At 45.5% G+C, this 19,709-nt stretch overlaps 1 protein-coding gene across 4 annotated transcripts in view; it reads right to left on the bottom strand.

The window, feature by feature from the left end:
• The window catches only part of DOCK1 (dedicator of cytokinesis 1), a 550,659-nt gene that overhangs the window by 106,769 nt on the left and 424,181 nt on the right, over positions 1 to 19,709 (bottom strand). For all 4 annotated transcript variants that reach the window (XR_006416228.1, XM_044445702.1, XM_044445703.1 and 1 more), the window contains exons 34-35: positions 2,310 to 2,395; positions 1,960 to 2,116 (exon numbers count right to left, since the gene is read on the bottom strand). Coding sequence is in view for 3 of the 4 variants with exons in the window: in XM_044445702.1 (XP_044301637.1) it covers positions 1,960 to 2,116; positions 2,310 to 2,395 (243 nt within the window). In the remaining variant the exon portion in view is untranslated. The remainder of the gene's footprint in view (positions 1 to 1,959; positions 2,117 to 2,309; positions 2,396 to 19,709) is intronic.

The raw sequence follows: 19,709 nt of genomic DNA, 5'->3' as shown, positions 1-19,709 counted from the left end.
CCTCTGGCACCACACCCTAAGCCAGTCGTTCACCTCGGAGGCCCTCCTGTCCCTTCCTGGCCCAAATCCCCGGACAGGTAAGATTGACGAGAAGGCCACTTGGGCCTTCAGCTCCCTGAGTTTCTTCCCCAAGGCCTCAAAGTCCCTGGTGGTCCCAACCACATCCTGCCTGGCCACATCGTTTGTGCCCACATGGATCACCAGGAGCGGCTGGTGACCCCCGGAGCCAACAAGATGCTCCACTCTGTCCATCACATGCTGGATGCATGTGCCCCACAGGCAGCAAACCTCCCTTGTCTCCAGGTTGGGGTGGCACACTGCCGGCTCAGTGCCCCTCAGCAGGGAGTCCCCAACAACAATCACCCGCCGCCGTACCTTTCTGGTGCTGGTGGGCGGCCGTGCCCTGACCCTCGCTTCTCCTGCAGCAGCCTCCTTGCTGCCTGACGTCTCAGGCTGGGGGTTCTGCTGTTCCCCCGAGGTCTCATCTGCCCCAGCTTCCCCAAGTGGAGAGAACCTGTTTCTCAGCTCCAGACTGGTGCCAGGAGAAGGAGGAGGCCGTGCTGGCCTCCTCCTCCTGTGGGTGACATACCTCCATGTCTCCGCAGCTGCTCCTCCCATGGCCTCTCCCTTAACCCTCTGTCCAGAGGGGGGCTGCTCTGGGGGGGGCACTGGAGAGCTCTCTCAGCCCCCAGGCACCTCACTTCCTCTTCTAGCAGGGTCACCATCTTGCACCAAGGGCAAGTGTATCCCTGCCTCTCCTGGGGGAGAAGGGCGAACATGTCGCAGCTGTTGCAGCGGACAGCAACACCCGTGACTCCTGCCAAGGCCTTCTCCTGGTTTGCCATCGGTATCCCTTCCGAGACCTTACCTTGGTCCCCCGTCTTGTTAGCTCTGTAGTTCCTCTACAGTCCCCCAGGCTGGTGGCCCCGCCTGTCCGCTTCCTCCTGGCCGCTCTAGCCTCTTTGGCCCCGCCCCCTTCCTCTCCGCTGCTCCTGGCCCTCTGCTCCCCTGCCCAGCTTCTGCCTTGCCTTCGCCAGTCTCCTGGCCCCTCAGCCCTCTCTTCCAGCCTGTGCCTCTGCTGCTCTGCCACTCTGCCAAGAGGCCAGAGCCAAAAGGGCTTGCAGTGGCTGAGCGCGGCCTTATCAGTCCCTCAGGCCGGTGGCCCCGCCTGTCCACTTCCTCCTGGCTGCTCTAGCCTCTCTGAACCGCCCCCTTCCTCTCCGCTGCTCCTGGCCCTCTGCTCCCCTGCCCAGCTTCTGCCTTGCCTTCGCCAGTCCCCTGGCCACTCAGCACTCTCTCCCAGCTTGTGCCTCTGCTGCTCTGCTGCTCTGCCAAGAGGCCAGAGCCAAAAACTACCACCAGCTTTTTGATAAATGTAACAAATGCAGATTTTGTTGTCACAGTATCCCTTCCTAGTTAATTGGAAATGGATGGTGTTATCAGGCTCAGAGGGATGATGTCTACAACTTCCTAATGAATTACAAAATGCGCCATTCTCATTCCAGCATGACAGTGTGAATCTGGTCATCCATCAATACATTGTACATCCTTGGACATACTAACTATTTAATTTGGTTAAAAAGAAATTTAAACTAAATAGAAATCAGACTATCATAGTTTATTTCAGAGGTTTGTTGCGAAGCTTTATTGTGGATATGTAAGTGGTCTTTGCTACCAGTATATGTTATAGTAGGTAGACAGGTTATAAAATTATAAAATTCACCTTCAATGAAAATTTAGTAACTACTGATGTATTAAAATGTTCCATAAAACTTCATAAAGAACATTTCCATTTTCCCATTTTAATTAGATGTGTATCTAAGTCCATGACTTTTCCCCTTAAAATCTGTTTCCCTTTCTTGAAAGTTAACCCAGAATAGTAATCTGCAGAATCTCAGTAAAATTTCAACCTGAGCATTCAGCATCCATTCTGAACTTAGCTCATTTCTTCTCACTCACCAACACGTTGACAGTACAACTCATACGATTTTCCTTATTTTCATCATGCATAATAGTTCTGTAATCCAGAAGTCTCTCCATTAGCCGGACCACAAGTTTCACAAAAGTTTCACCATTTTTAGCAAGGTACTTATGTTTTCTGCAGTGCTCCAGAAGACTGAAAATGTAATTACAAAGATCTTGTTAATCACACTTGGGAGGTGACACTTAACAATGGTGTAATTTTAAATATTTTATATCATATCATTAACATATTTTAATTATTCTTAGGCTACAAAGTTCATTGTAACCTAATTGGTATATCTCTTGACTATGTTCCAACACAAATCCCTCTGCTAATCAACACTTACATTTTGTCAAATAGCACTTTATACTGTTCATCTCCTCTGCCTCCTTCTACTTCATGATCCAGCTTTGTGATGATCTCATTTTCAAACTATAATTAAACAGAACAAGCATAAATAATCAGCACAGCTAATATTTTATTTTATACTGTAGAAATCTATGGGTCATAGATTTGTTGCAGCTCACAAAAAGATATTTAACCACTGATTTTAAGCTTGATTGATTTTTTAAAAGTTTGAGATACCTCTGATATACATAATGATCAGTTGACCTACCATGATCTTTCAATTCAGGGAATACTTGGTCATGTTGTTAAATGGAGCTTAAACAATTACTTTAAGAAAATGTAAATAACACTGATGATTAGAGGAATACAGGGTAGGAAATAGCACTTACAGCAGGGCACACAATGTCCTTTATAATTATAATAATAGTAACAAATGCAAGTACTTTGAAAGCACCATTATTAATGATATATAACATCTTAGGCTTTAATGCCAATTGCATCATTCAGTTGGACCAGTAGACTAACATCTTTTTGGACTAGAGAATTTGGCTCACCTCAAAGCATATCAAACATATAGCTTCAAAGTCATTTCATTGAGGGAGAGAGATTGGAAGTTAAAACGAAAAAGGAGCTAGGATAATGAGGATAAGAGACAGGAATAACAGAATCACAGTGATGAAAAAACATTTTCAGGTAGAAGCATTTTAAATTGGTTAGGGAAAATAACTGACGTATCCAGATATTGCTAATGCTTTCTTTCACATATCAATATTAGTATATTATACTTCAACCAGTGGTTACATAATGTAAATATCTGGACCTCTTCATTTCTAAAGATTGATTTTATAAACTCAGTGGATGTGTTTGCAAGTCACAGTAGGCATGTTTGCATGCCGCCCTTCAAACAAGCTACACTGGTTAGTTGTTTGCAAAACAACTCAGTTATGTCCAACAAATGATCAGGCTTCTCCCCTTCCTTCCCCTGCAGGCCAGCACCAGCTCAGGTATGTATCACAGTGTATTTTGCAGCAGAATCCATCTTATCTCCTTCTCCATGCTCTTATTCACCACAGTGCATTGTGACTTTTTGAGTCATACAAAGCACAAATGCAGCTTACGTAACTGTAGTTCTTCAAGTGGTCATCTGCACATTCACACATATGGGTGCTGCACCTGTGCAGTGCCTCACTCTAGAAGATTTCTCTAGCTTAGCCTAGAGCTTTCCGTGGAGCCTAGAGCTTTCCGTGGAGCTCCGGCCCTCCCTCCCTGTATATAAAAGGTGGACTCCCACCATTTCAACAGTCCCCTTGAGACTGGCATTTGTATCCAGTATACTTATTCATTTATCTGCTTAATAATGCAATAAATTTCAAGGAAGAAACACATAGCTCATGCATCTAACCACCAACACTGATGTGGGGCTGGTGGGTGGGTTGTGTGAATGCACAGGTGACCATGCACAGTACTACAGTTAAAGATATGCAACCTGAATTTCTTCATCATAGCCTTTGTGCATCACAACTATGGGTGATGAGCAAGCAACCCTCCATGGTGGTGGGAGGTGTTGGATATGCATATAATTACAAGCTATGCATGTGTGTGTGCGTGTGTGCATACAGGGGAATGCAGGAATAGCATAGTTTTGCCTTTACAAGCAAACTTTCTGTTCAGGGAGAGAACACTTAAGCTACTGTACATTTGCGCTCATTTCACATGCTAGAAAGGTTATGTTCAAAATTTAGCAAGCTAGGCTACAGCAGTATGTGGACCGAGAACTACCAGAAGTACAAGAGGGGCTTTAAAGAGGCAGAGGAACTAAAGATCAAATTGCCAACATAGGAGTTCCAGAAAACCATCTACTTCTGCTTTATTGACTTTGATTGTGTGGTGCACAACAAACTGGCAAGTTCTTAAAAAGATGGGAGTACCGGACCATCTTATTTGTCCCTTGAGAAACCTGTATGCGGGTCAAGAAGCAACAGTTACAACCGGACATGGAACCACTGATGGCTTCAAACTTGAGAAAGGAGTTCAGCAAGGCTGTATACTGTTGCCCTGCCTGTTTAACTTATATGCAGAGTATGTTATGCGAAAGGCCAGACTAGATGAATCACAAGTTGGAATTAAGATTGCCAGGAGAAATGACAACAACCTCAAATATGCAGATGATACCACTCTAATGGCAGAAAGTGAAGAGGAACTAAAGAGCCTCTTGATGCGGGTGAAGGAGGAGAGTGCAAAAGCTGGCTTGAAACTCAACATTAAGAAAACTAAGATCAAGGCATCCGGTCTGATCACTTCCTGGCGAGAAGAAATGGAGGTAGTGACAGATTTTATTTTCCTGGACTCCAAGATCACCACAGATGGGGACTGCAGCCAAGAAATTAAAAGACGCTTGCTCCTTGGGAGGAAAGCTATGGCAAATCTAGACAGCATACTAAAAAGCAGATACATCACCCTGCCAACAAAAGTGCATATAGTCAAGGCTATGGTTTTCCCAGTTGCAATGTATGGCTGTGAAAACTGGACCATAAGGAAGGCTGAGCGCCGAAGAATTGAGGCCTTTGAATTGTGGTGCTGGAGAAGACTCCTGCGAGTCCCTTGGACTGCGAAGTGATCAAACCAGTCAGTTCTAGAGGAAATCAACATTGACTGCTCTTTAGAAGGCCAGATACTGAAGAGGAAACTCAAATACTTTGGCCACCTAATGAGAAGGAAGAACTTACTGGAGAAGACCCTAATGCTACGAACAATTGTCAGCAAAAGAAGGGAACAGCAGAGAATGAGGTGGCTAGATGGAGTCACTGAAACGTTGGTGGAGGACAGGAAGGCCTGGAGGAATGTTGTCAATGGGGTCGTGATGGGTCAGATGCAAGTTCTCAACTAGCAACAACAATTGCCTGATTCCTTTTATCTTATTCAGAAGGTAATGCTAACATTGAGATTCCTTGTGATTACTCAATCCACTTGTGAGTTTTTGTGTTTCCTTGGAGGAGAGCATAAAAGCAGGTTGCTTACCTGTAACTGATGTTCTTCGAGTGGCCATCTGTGCAGTCACACATATGGGGTTCTGCGCCTGTGCAGTGCTCTTGGCTGGAAGATTGACAGCTAACGGTTTGGCGGGAAAACTCTGCTCCCCCTCCCCTCAGCAGTATATATGGAGTGGAGTGTCCACCATTTTCCAGTCTTTGACAGACCGGACGTTCGCTCTTCTAATAAAAAATTTCGTCAGTATCTACGGAAGAAAAACATTGTGGCGATACGAAGAGCAAAGAAAAATTAGCTCGGTACCGAAGAAAAAATTAGAACCACCCAATGACACCAAGCGGGGCCGGTGGGTGGGTTGTGTGACTGCACAGATGGCCACTCGAAGAACATCAGTTACAGGTAAGCAACCTGCTCTTCTTCGTCGTGGCCTCTGTGCATCACACATATGGGTAGAATAACAAGCTTACCCCAAACGGTGGAGGGAGGTGTCACCAATGGAGAATAGCTGAAAGAACAGCTCTGCCGAAGGAGCAGTCCTGTCTAGCAAGAACATCCAGTCTATGATGCTTTGCGAAAGTACATGGAGTAGCCCAGGTGGCAGCTCTGCATACATCCTCAATCGGGACTCCTGACGCAAAGGCTGAAGAAGCAGCTACAGCTCTAGTGGAATGACCTCTGGGAACTGTAGGTAAGTCTATCTTGGCCAACTGATAGGACGAAGTAATAGTGTGAACTATCTATTTGGACAGTCTCTGAGAAGTAACTGGGAAGCCTCAATTTTGTTCTGAGTATTTAATGAAGAGTCTATTGGAATGTCGAATAGACTCAGTCCTTGATCTATAGAAAGCTAGGCAGCGCTGGACATCGAGAGTATGCAGGGACCTCTCGATCGGATTCAAAGGAGATGGGAAAAATGCAGGCAAGATAATCTCCTGGTCCATGTGGAAAGACATAGCCACTTTTGGAAGAAAAGACGGGTCCATTCGGAGCACTACTTTCTCTTTGTGAAAATTCAAAAATGGAGGGTCTACCCTGAGGGCACAGAGTTCACTAGATCTACGGGCTGAACTAACTGCTATCAGGAAAGCAGTCTTCCGAGAAACAAGACGTAAATCAATTGTTGCCATAGGTTTGAAAGGAGGTCTTGTTAGTGCCTGTAGTACCACTGAGAGACTCCATGTGGGCATAAGCGGTCTGATTGTTGGATGAAGGTTGCAGAGTCCCTTAAGAAATCTCTTAACCAATGGCTGAGAAAAAATGGAAAAACCCTGCACTGTCCCACGATAATAGGAGATTGCCGCCATATACACTCTTATGGAGGATGGTTTAAGTCCAGAACAGTGGAGTTTGAAGAGGAACTGGAGGATCTGATCTATGGATGCAGAGCATGGTGAAAACGAATGAGATTCAGCAAAAACAGAGAATCTATGCCATTTCGCTGCGTATGATTTTCAAGTGGATGGCCTTAGCGCAGAATCAAGAATATATTGGATGTCCGGATGAAGAACTCGCGAAGCCGACAGAATATTCGTCAGATCCGAGGACGCAGAGGAGGTAGATGGATTCACAGTGTGGGATGGAATGTTGGATCTAGGGACAGGATTAGTAGGAACTGCAGATGGTGTCGGTACCGGGCCGGCGTTGACTGCTATCAAATTCTCCAGGCTGTCAGTTTCACTGAAGCTAGATCCGGGTGCTGGATCGTGCCTTCCCACTGAGTTATAAGATAAGGAATGGGAGGGAGTTGAAGGTATTCCTCTCGGGAAATGCGAAGAAGTGTGGAGAACCAAGGCTGGCGTGGCCACCAAGGAGTTATCAGCAGTCCTGTGGCCCCGTCATGAATTATCTTTGATATTACTCTCATGATGAGGGGAATCAGGGGGAAAGCGTAAAAGATCATATCGCTCCAAAGGATCATAAAGACATCCCCGGATGACCCCTGTCCCGATTCCCGCTCTCGAGCAAAAAGTCTCGCACATCTTGTTTTCTCAGGTGGCGAATAGGTCTACATCTGGGAGACCCCATCGCTGGAACAGCCTGTTGCAAGTCTGGTGATCCAGTTCCCATTTGTGCAACATGGACATATGCCTGCTCAAGAGATCTGCTTCCACATTGTCTGTACCTGCTAGATGCACTGCTATCAGGGTGATGTCTCACGGTATGCACTACTCCCAGATTTGTATCGATAGTCGGGCTAACTTCAGAAACTATGTCCCCTTGCTTGTTCAAGTAAAAGACCGTGGCCATGTTGTCCAAGGTTATTTGGACAACTCGACGGCAAAGCACGTCCTCAAATGATTGTAGTGCTTTTAATACTGCAAGAAGTTCCAGGAAGTTGATATGATTCCTGGACTCCTGTTGGTTCTCTGCGTGCGTAGGCCAGAGCACAGGGCTCCCCATCCCAGGAGGGATGCATCGGTACTGAGAGACACCATAGGGTACAGAGGTCGGAACGGAACTCTGATGTTTAGGTTTTCTGATGCCGTCCACCATAGTAGAGATTGTAGGACGGAAGATGGGAGTTGAATCAGCTTCGTAGGCGGATCCCTCTGTGGCCGGAACATTCTGTTGAAGAACAGTTGAAGGGGGTGAAGCCGGAGTTTGGCATATGGAACTACAGCGATGGATGCTGCCATGTGTCCCAAAAGTCTCTGAACAGATCGTGCAGAAACAGTTCCGTCTTGTCGAATTCGGTGGATGTGTCGAGCGATAGTGCGCTGTCTGTCTTGAGGGAGGAAGGCCTTCGCCACCGTAGAATCCAGTCGGGCTCCAATAAAGTTGATTGTCTGCATAGGGACAAGAGAAGATTTCTCACGATTAATGCAGAGTCCAAGGTCCTGCAATAAGTCACAAGCCATATTTACAGAGGAGCTAAGTCCTTCTCTAGTCTGGGAAACCAACAGCCAGTCATCGAGGTAAGGGTATATCTGAATTCCACGTAGTAGAAGGTATGCGCAGACGGGGGCCATACACTTCGTGAAAACTCTCGGTGCGGTGGCCAGTCGAAACGGCAGCACCTTGAATTCGTAGATTTCAGAAGCTACTGCAAAACGGAGGAAATGCCTATGACGTGGATGGATCGAAATATGAAAATAGGCATCCCTCAAGTCCAGTAAGGTGAACCAATCCTCTCTCCCCAGCAACGGCAGGATATTTTGAAGTGTGGTCATCCGAAACTTCTTCAGTGTTATACATTTATTAAGAGCTCTTAGGTCCAATATTGGTCGAAGACCTCCATCCCATTTCGGGACCATAAAATATCTAGAATAGAATCCATGGAGTCCTTCTGATAAAGACATGCGACGAATGGCTCATTTAGACAGGAGTTGGTGAACCTCGTCTAATAATACTGGCGAGCATGGAGTAAACCAGATAGGACTCGACGATGGAACGATGTCGAATTCAATTCTACATCCGTGCTGGATGATGGATAACACCCACCCATCAGATGTAATGGACTCCCAAATGGGGAGTCGGCTTTTCAGCTGGTCCCCAAATGAGAGGCGGGAGGGTAGGGTTAGAAGGAGAGGAAAGGTTCACCTGCTCCATCAGAGCTGGCGTTTGTCTCTGTCGAAGTGGCGTCGGCTTTGCTGGAATCGCTGGGGCAGTTATTTGCAGCGTTGTTGATGATGCTGTGGCTGTTGGCGGGCTGGGTATTGCTGTCTGTATTGTGGATGGGTCCACAACCACTTATGTCGAGGAAGAGGTTGCATCTCCATACACCGGGCCGTCATCCTTGACTCGTGGATCTTTTTCAACGTATGGTCGGTCTTTGCGTTGAAGAGGCTGGATCCATCAAAGGGCATCAATCCTCCTCTTCATCTCTTCCAGAAAGTTGCAGTTATGCAACCAGGCATGTCTCCGGAGAGAGATGGCGCCGACGAGAGCCCTCCAGTCTGTATCCACGTGGTGTCCAGCTGTGGATAGCTGTTGCACCGCGACCTGCATTGCCTCCTTTACAAACACCCGCGCCAAGTCGCCTTGATTATCTGGGAGGGTGGTGATGATGTTGTCCAGGCGTTGCATTATAAAATATTGATAATGTGCCAGGGTCACCTCATAATTAGAGATTCTTAGGCCAAGTCCCAAAGCCACATAGACCTGGTGCATGAGGGAGTCGATTTTCCTTTCCTCTTTGTCGTGGGGCGCTGTGTGACCCCAGCCTTGAGAAGATTCTACCACCACCGAATTTGGCTTGGGGTGGCGGAGGGGGAATGGAATGTCCCCCCTCATGAACTCTATACATCAGCTCATATCTTCTCGAGGTCGGTTGAGGCTGAGCCGGGAGGCCCCATGGTTGGGTCATCACTTGTCGGAGAGTTGTAATAAGTGGTAAAGCAATGGAGGTCAATTGTTCCCCCCGCACTACATCGTAGAAGCGATCAGCGCTGGGCCAGGTTGTTGATTAGCCTCGATCTCCAATGACTTCACCAGCCTGGACATCAGTTCAGCAAACGTGATGTGCAGCTCTTCCGGTGATGCTGGGCCTTGTGAGGTGACTGCAGCATTGGGCGAAGTCGAATCGACCTCAGACTCATCCGAGTCCACCCAATATGGAGGCAGGACGCTAGAGGAGGAGTCTCCTGGTGACTGTGATCTACCGCTCTCCCGAGATGGTGCACGCCCAGTGCCCCTCGAAGCTGTAGAATGAGGTCAATCCCAATGTTCTGGTGAGGGGGATCGGCCTCTAGCAGCCGGGTAGTATCTGACAGATGGATAGTCGGGCCATCTCGGTGCAGAAGAGTACCGGGAATGATACCAGTCGTCAGAACGAGCTTCAGAAGACCGGCTCCTCCAGCTTCTCGGTGGGGATAACCCGATTCCAGGATTGAGCCCAACAGGCGGCATAGGTGTCGGGGACTGAGCCCTCGGCGGAGAGTCTTGAATCTCGCCATCAGAGATCGAACCACGAGGTGGATCCTGGTGTAGTTCCAATCCCATACGGCACAGAGAGGCTGGAGGAGTAACTCTCATCGCCACCTAAATGGTTGGACCGAAAGGCGTTGGTATCGGGATCGCGGTCGGAACCGAGGAAGCCACCGAACCCGAATGTCTGTGTTTTGAATGCTCAGGTTTCTTCAGTTTTTTTGGCGGTTTTTCGACCTTATCCCTTTTGGCCTTCTTGTGCACAGGCGACTTCTCAGGGCTGCTGTGTTTCCTCTTTTCCCGCTGTTTCTTGGGTGAGGAAGCGGGCTGCTGTGTTTCCTCTTTTCCTGCTGTTTCTTGGGTGGGGAAGCAGGCTGCTCTCCCATGGCAGAAGCACCCTCGGCCGAAGGGCATGAGGGCGGAGCAGCAGAGGAAGGGGGCGGATGTTGCGGCGGATTGGCTGAAGATGGACGGCGGTCAGGTGGGGCCGAGGTTGTAGCAGGCTTAGCCACCAGCCGGTCCGATTGTAGGAGGGCCTGATCCCACAGGAGCTTACGTAAATGGTTCTCCCTGTTCTTCCTGGCCTGTTTAGAGAAAGCCAGACAATGTCTGCACTTGTCCGTCCTGTGGTCCTCCCCTAAACAGAGGAGGCACAGGTCATGTGGGTCCACAGCAAGCATTTTAGAGCCACACTCTCCGCACTTGCAGAACGCCGCTCGTTGAGCCATCGCGGAAAAAGGACGAAAAAGAGGATAGTATAGCGGGAATAGATAATTTTTGTGTGTTTTTTTATAGGAACGAGAAACGTGAGGAACGAGAGGAAACTTGGAAAAAAGAGAAAGAGTTCAAAACAAGAGAGCATGAGGAACGATCTAAGCGAGAGTGAAAGCAGCACAAGGCACAACAAACAGCGGTCGCAAAGACTGGAAAATGGTGGACACTACGCTCCATATATACTGCTAGCGGGGAGGGGGAGCGGAGTTTTCCTGCCAAACCATTAGCTATCAATCTTCTGGCCAAGGGCACTGCACAGGCACAGAACCCCATATGTGTGATGCACAGAGGCCATGATGAAGAAGAAACTGCTTTCCAAAAAACATGAGCCTGCCTCTGAGTTCACAAGGTAGAAGCAGAGTTGAAGATGAGTTGAAGGGTTATTTTGAAAACCCTATTTTAAGCACACATTGAATTCATGTAGCATGACTGGGTGTTCTGCTTTACAAAAACAGTGCTGTACTGAAGAGTTGGCAAGAAACAGTCCTCTGTTTGAAAGTGTTTCCTATTTGATGGGCTGTTTGGGCCAAGTCCAGTTTAAAGTCAAAGAAACCTAAATAGGCAAGAGCACTAAAATTGTCCATCAGCACATTCTGGATGGCAGACTGAGCTAGCACACAGCTGTTTCCCAGGATAGTGAGATGTCTTGTATTTCTATGTAAATTATAGCAACTGTTTCCAATTCTGTATCATCTATCTGTCAATCCACACAAGCACATCAAAGCATTACACAAAGTGGTGACCTTGTCTTTTTATTTGGTGATGCAATAGTGGCCACTGTGAGATCAGTGATGGTTGTTGCACAGTTGGAAGCCACTGGAAATGTTTAACAACACAATCATACATGCTTTCTTCCACAAGGAAGAGCCACTATTACTGCCTGGTAAGCATGCTTAGGATCACAACCCAAGCCATCCCTTGCAGGTTGGTTGTTGTTTTGGGGGTTGCTTTAAAAGATTACTTTGCCACTGGGCTGAAAATGTTACAGATCTCAGTGAACAATCTGCAGAAAGGCCATTGTTTTCTGTGACCAGCAAAGGAAGAACTATCAGCATCAAGCAAATGGCAGGGCTGCTGATCTTATCTCTCCAAGCCAACCATGGTGGTGTTTTACCTCTCAATATATGCTCCTTCTTCAATCATGGCCTAGGCCTTTAACAGCTGACACTTTAAAAAAATAGAAGAGTTGGAAGGCGCCATGAAGGCCATTGAGTCCAACCCCCTGCTGTTGCAGGACACCACATGACACTATCCCACTCAGACGGCTGTCCAGTTTCTTTTTGAATGTCTCTAGCGTGGGAAAGCCTACCAGCTCTCTAGGCAGCTGGTTCCACTGTTGTATTGGTTTCAGTGGGGCTACTAAGTTCCTCTTCTTGAATTTCTGTGCAGATATATGTGTCTCTTACATATAGTGCAACTCCACCTCCCTTTTGTCCTTTATATTCTTCTTAAAACAGGTTGTATCCGTCAGTTGTAGAGTTCCAGTCATGTGAGTCATCCCACCAAGTTTCACTTATTCCTATAAGATTGTAACTGCTCCCATGCACTGTGAGCTCAAGTTCATGTTGCTTGTTTCCCATACTCCTGGCCTTGGTGTAGAGACATCAAAGTTCATTCTTGCTGTGTCCTGGTTTTCTTCCTATGTTTTTTGGGGGACTGGTGCTGGGCCGTCCTTGAGGTTTTTTCTCTGTTGAAATGTATAAATCTTTGTCAGGTAATGGTATGCCATGCTGCACATCTCCCTCCCCTATAGGTTTTAGTTTAAAGCCCTCCTGATGAAGTTTTTCATGTAGTGGCCAAACGTCTGCGTCCTGTGCTTTGTGAGGTGCAGCCCATCATTTGCCAGTAGTCCATCTTCCAGGAAGCTTAGGTTGTGGTCCCAGAATCCAAATCTCTCTTTATGGCAACACCATCATAGACAGTCATTCACTTGAAGGATTTTTTTTATCTCTAACAGTTCCTCTTCCACGTACTGGTAAGATTGAGGAGAAGAGTATCTGGGCCCCAGTGTTTTTATTTTCTTCCCTAGAGATTCGAAATGTGATGTTATTTCGGGCAAAACTTCTCTTGGCAGTGTCGTTAGTTCCCATGTGGAAGAGAAGGAAGGGGAATTTGTTAGAGGGTCATACGAGTTGTGTGAACTTGCTGGTTATATCTTTAACCTTGGTGCCAGGGAGACAGCAAACTTGGTGATTCTCTGGGTTATCACAATATACATATTTTTCCATTCCACACAAGAGGGACTCTCGCACAACTAGCACTCTTCTCCTTTAGTTTCAAATTTTGCTATCCTTTTCCTTGTTTGATTGGCCTTTTGTCTCTGAAAAAGAGTTATTTAGTATGTTGTGTGGTTCTTTTACAGTGGGTTTTTCACACCTCTCTTCCTCAAGCAACTCAAAGCGTTTTGAGCCATGGGTGCAGAGTGTTTTCCAGGTCTTCTGCATCTAACTGTCCCCCTGTTCCAGCGAGTTTCCTCGTTTTCCCTTCCCTCTGGGTTCTCTTCTGCTGCCTCACCTTGCTGTTGCTCTTCTTCCTTCTGGACTACACTTACCTGTTGCAGCTCCTCCGCTCTGTCTAGAAACTCTTTGTTTTCTTTTATTGTCTGGAGGGTGAACACTTGCTGCTCCAGTGCTCTCGCTTTCATGTAATAGGGTGCTAGTGTGCAGGAGTTGCAGTTGTTGCAGGGTGCCACTGTGGAGTCTTCTTGGTACATTTCTAGTGCCACCATGTGCAGCGGGAGAATTGAGGAGAAATAAGGAAGAGAAGCAAAATCGGGGCGGGGGGGCAGGGAGTTAGGGACCTCCCCTACCAAACTCCTCCACCCAAGTCCTGTTTGCTCTCCCTGTTTCCTTGCTCTGGTCGCTCACTCCCTGGGAGCTTGTATCACAGAGGCCCTAGACCAGCTGGGGCAGCTTGCTCTGGTGTGCTCTGCTCTGCTTGGAGTCAGGAACCAGACACATTTGTATTTATTATATTGATACATGGAAGATATCAGATCCCTAAAGCCACACTCTATTATATTTCTGAAACTTTTTACTGGCCAACATTTTAAGGTTTAAATGATTTTAATCTGGTTTTATTATATTCTCAGTCGCATTTTGTTATTGTATTTTTGATTGTTTATATATTTATTGCTTAGTTATATTGTAAGCCATCATGGGACAATTGGATTGGGTAGGATGGGATAAAATATTCCAAATAAATAGAATAAATAAATAAACTGAGGCTGCAGTCTTGGCATATTTAGGCAGAAATAAATCCTGCATATCCTAGTCAGTTGTAGCACTTTTTCTGTCAAAATAGGCACAAAATATATGTCTTATATATGCAACAAACATTACATTTTACTAAAGTCTCATGACCATGCTATATACTGACACTATGCACACACAGAATCTTGGTGAAGGTGCTTTCCTTTTTTTAATAAAAGCAGTAGACATGGTAATTCAGATCCTAGCTCTTCTGAGTCCAGGTTCAACATTCTGACTATTACAAGATACTGGGTCATGAGGGATTTTTACAGCAGATACCTACTAAATATTTATTTATTTATTTATTTATTTAGAGGACTTCTATGCCGCCCCATTCGCCGAAGCCTCAGGGCGGCTCACAATCATAAATAAATAATATAAAACAATATAATTTAGCAGTATAACAATAAAATTTAAGTCACCCTGGCCAAAGAATAAAATAAATAAATAATATTAACAATTAAAATAACGTTTGAATAAAAAGGTCTTCACCTGGCACCGAAAAAGAAATAACGATGGCACCAGGTGGACCTCTCTGGGGAGCACATTCCATAGATTGGGCACCACCGCAGAGAAAGCCCTCCTCCGAACACTTACCCTCCTAATTTCCTTCACGGAGGGTTCCCGGAGAAGGGCCTCTCCTGCTGATCTCAAGGGGCGGGTGGGCATATATGGATGTAAGCGCTCCTTCAGGTAACCAGGACCCAAGCCGTTAAGGGCTTTATAGGTCATAACCAACACCTTGAATTGAGCCCAGACTTCAATGGGAAGCCAGTGAACCTGACGGAGAACTGGAGTCATGTGAACATAACGCCCAGTCCCCGTCGGCAGCCTGGCAGCTCTATTTTGAACTAATTGAAGTATCCAGACTGTCTTCAAGGGCAGCCCCACGTAGAGCGTGTTACAGAAGTCAAGTTGGGAAGTCACCAGTGCGTGTGTCACTGTCACCAAGCAGTCGTTCTCCAGGTAGGGGCGCAGCTGATGGATCAGCCAAAGCTGAAAGAAAGCACTCCTAGCCACCGCTGTCACCTCAGCTTCCAGTGAAAGCTCTGGGTCAAGGAGCACTCCCAAGCTGTGGACCTTGTCCCTAAGAGGGAGTGCAACCCCATTAAGGACTAGGTTCAGTTCACCTTCCCCGAAGCCCGATCCGCCAACCAACAGGACCTCCGTCTTGTCTGGATTGAGCTTCAGTTTATTGGCCCTCATCCAGCCCATTACCTCGGCCAGGCACCGGTTCAGTACAGCCACTGCCTCACCTGGATTGGTGGAGGATGAAAGGTAGAGCTGGGTATCATCAGCGTACTGATGATCCCGCAGCCCACACCTCCTGATGACCTCTCCCAGCGGTTTCATGTAGACGTTGAACAGCAAACGGGACAACATGGATCCTGCGGTACTCCATGGCATAGCTGCCATGGTGCAGAGCCATAGTCCCCCAGCACCACCTTCTGGAATCGGCCATTGAGCTAGGAGAGGAACCACTGTAAAGCAGTGCCTCCAACCCCCAATCCCGCTAGCCTATCCAGAAGGATACCATGGTCAATGGTATCGAAAGCCGCTGAGAGGTCCAGGAGAACCAACAGGGACGCACTCCCCCGTCCTTCTCCCTGCACAGGTCATTGTACAGGGCGACCAAGGCAGATTCAGTACTGTACCCGGGTCTGAAGCCAGACTGAAATGGGTCCAGATAATCAGTTTCATCCAAGAGTGCTTGGAGTTGTCCCTCCACCACCCACTCCAACACCTTGCCCAGAAACAGGATGTTGGCCACTGGTCTATAATTAGTGGCCATCTCTGGATCCAGTGACGTCTTCTTCAGGACCGGTCGGACTACCGCCTCCTTTAAAGGGGCAGGTACCCGACCCTCCCTCAGAGAAGCGTTAACCACTTCCAAGATCCAGGTCCCAATCCCGTGCTTGGCGTTGTTAATTAACCAAGATGGGCAAGGGTTCAATAGGCAAGTGGTGGGACGTATTCGTCCAAGCACCTTGTCCACATCATCAGGCCGCAATAACTGAAATTCATCCATTAATTTTGGACCAGACGGCGACATTGGTATCTCCCCAGAAGCCTCTGAATCACTAGTAGAGTCTAGCTTGTGACGAATCTGAGCGATTTCTTCCCTGAAATGCTTGGCAAAGTCGTCACAGCAGGCCTTCGAGGGTAGAACCAGATCTTTCTTAGGGCCAGGACGGACCAGCCCTTATACCACCCGAAAAAGCTCCGCTGGATGGCATTTTAAGGAGGCAATGGAAATGGAGAAGAATTTTTTGGTGTTTCAAACTCCCATTCCTCTATCTGCATACAACTGCTTCCAAAATTCACCTGACTGTATCTGAATTCCTCCTTCCTTTCCATTACTGTTTCCTACTGATAGAAAAAAACTCTTCAGATTCTAATAAATTCTCAAGTGTTCATATTATAATAAATTAATATGCATAATTCAAATTGATTACAGGTTTGGGGCTTACTTGTCATTGATACAGTTATATATGTTAGACTCATGAAGCTAAAAGTTGTCTGGCAAATGCAGAGCTGTCTCAACCCCAACATACAACCAAATCTGAAAAGACTTCAGAACTCACTTCATAGCACCAGTGAGGTATAAAAAGGTGACAGCATTATCAAGGATTAAGAAGTGAAAAGGCACAAAGAGTACAAGCAACGCAAGTATATGGCAAACAAATGAACTGCTACTATCAGGGACAATAAATGTGTGAACAACTATATTTAAACAACTATATTTATATATTTAAACAACTATATAGAAGATACTTCTAAAAAGATTTAACCCCAGTATAATTCCAGTATATATTCTACATAAACAGAATTTTAAGAAGTGCAGGTAACCCACTTTGAAGAAATATACTTTAAAGTTGTAAGTTTACTGAAAAATGTGAATGGGCATCCTAGATATGAATTAGATATTTGGTACTGAGATACTTTTGCAGCAGTCATGACCCACCAAAGCAGCAGAGATGTGGGAGAGTAAGGAAGGAAGCATAAGCACTAAATGGAAGCCATAAAAGTAATACATGGTAAAGTGTATGCACACATCCCTACTCTCAATAAGCCAAGATCCTCTAGGTAGGGTGATCTATTCTTGATTTGCCTGTGAACAACTCCATAGTCACAGAGTAATTTTAAGGCATTTCAGACATTCATTTGTTAGTCATGATACTGTCTCTCAGCATCTTGGTATGCCTGCTATATAGTCCTTCAAAATAGACACATTGGCCTGTAAGCGGAGTTTATAAATTTACACAGCATTTCTAGTTATACCACAAGACACTGATCATTATAAGAGGTGAGAAAAGAGGGAAGTCAATATACCTCAAGGATCTCTGCTGTGCCACAATGCAACCATGTGTTGTGCACACTGTTGCAATTTCAATGAAGGGTAAGTGGCTAACTTTGCATCCATCAGGCTTGCGTCTGTCTATATGGCCCCATGCTTCATCTTCCCATTTTACCTACATTTTTGTTTGTTTTGGTCATATCAGAATGAATTAAATATAGAATACTAGAAACTGGTTATTTATAGATATCAGTACAGACCTGCAGCAAAATATTGAAATATCAGAATATTCCGTCCCAGGGCTACAGTCAGATGGAAAAGATGCCTGATAATGCTTTCTGTACTCACAGGAATTGAGAGATTTCAGGAGCTGAGGAGGGAAAACACTCACCTTTCCCTTTCCCACCCTCCTGAAACCTCTTCTGAAACTATCAGCGTGTCAATTCTTCCATCCCACAACCAGCCCTACCATACCATACGCCATCCAAGGATACCCTCACCATTTAGTGGAAACACACTAAACATAGGCCTGTGATAGGCTGGGGGTTGTGGAGGCTGGGGGTTTTCTTTTACTTCTAATCGACAAATTAATATATTTCTGCATATCTGGAGAGTCTGCCAAGTATGTGGAAATCCTATCTTTCAAGCAGCTCACTTTTTCTTCTCAACTGATAGGCACAAGTTTGGCCAAATTTGTTTGTAGAGGAATTGACTCTTGGCTGTTACCACTTTATGTCAAAGAATTAAACATTCTTCATCATGGCTTCCCAAACTCTATACCCAGAATATATTGCATTCAATGAATGGGCATGTTTCTATTGCTCTGCATGCAATTAAAAGGATCTTAAGTAAATGGATGATGATTAGAGTTAAAAGTACAGTGGAAAAGGATGTTTAGGAAATAATTGCCATGGGAGAAAGGGAGGTAGAAATCCAAATTCTAGTTGCATGTCTTGATCATAGATCAGTTTAAGGAGCCTCAGTTATACAACTTATAAGACATATTTTGCCCACTCCTGGTGGTACTTCTTCTTACAAATCTGAAGACTAAGTTTTGCAGGTTGTCAAAGATTGCATAGTAAACCATTTTGCCCTTATGACCACATAGCCCTGATTATGGGTCTTTATACACCCCAGGTAATAAATTCTACTGCTTTACCAAGTTAAGTCTGGAAAGATATTAGAAAATGAATCTCTCTCTCTCTCTCTCCCCCCATGAAAATGGATTAAAATGCAACTGCATGATAAATTATTATTTGGCCTTCAGTGCCCCCAGTGAGGCAATGCAATTCTTTAATGTAATAAATGTACTGGGTCTAGAAAGGAAATTAAAATGAGAGGAGGAGGAATAATCCCATCCAACCCCTTACAATATAAGCTCAGACGTGTATCCCTGTGGTGCAAGGGCAAGCCAAGCAGTAGTTTAAAGCAAAAGAGTAAAGAAGAAAGTCACAAATCTTCACAGATTCTCTAATGAGGTACAAAAATGAAATTGCCTTTTTTGACACTTGCTGCAGAAATTATCCACTGGCTGATTATTTGTATGAAATTGCTGGTATGTAGGGGGGAAATTTATTAGTTATAAAGGAACTCTGACATTTGGATGACATCAAAACCATTCAGTCATGGCAAACGAAATGCACATTGCTTAAAGTTCTGCTCAAGGATGTTGTGGCCATGTTGGTCTTATTTAGGAGACAAAATAAACAAGGTATATCTTTTACACTGTAAACATTAATTGCATATATTCTGAAGCTACAAATGGGGGTAAGTGATTTGAATGGAAGCTTCCACCTTCCAACTAAAGATAATTTGTTCTTTGGGAGGTGCAGTTGCTGATTGTAGAGTTCTAGGTAAATCATGTACCCTTTTCCACTGTTTGCTTGTTGGGGCACAACACTTCTATCACGCCATTAGTCAATGGAAGATATTGAGTGGGAGCAAGGGGAAACTGGATAGGCCTTTTGTAGTGCATGAATGATATTTTTATTAGGCAAGTTGGGCAGCAAAGAAGAGGCAGAGCTTTGAAAGAAAGAGTAACATATTTAAAAGTAAACAAAGGCTTTAAGCAAATAATGGAACATAGTTGATGGGGTGGCCAGGAATGATCATTGGACATTTTCTTTTTTTCTTTTTGTTAAGAGTGCTTCCATGTTGTCCTTGTACTACATAGCAGCACATTTCCACCAAATAATTAAAGAAATGAAAGGCATTACCCAAA

This window comes from Varanus komodoensis, unplaced genomic scaffold (assembly GCF_004798865.1).
Source record: "Varanus komodoensis strain SLA01 unplaced genomic scaffold, ASM479886v1 scaffold49, whole genome shotgun sequence".
Classification (NCBI taxonomy): Eukaryota; Metazoa; Chordata; class Lepidosauria; order Squamata; family Varanidae; genus Varanus; species Varanus komodoensis.
The sequence above is the reverse complement of the archived record's forward strand: the minus strand, read 5'-3'. Positions and strand labels throughout refer to the sequence as shown.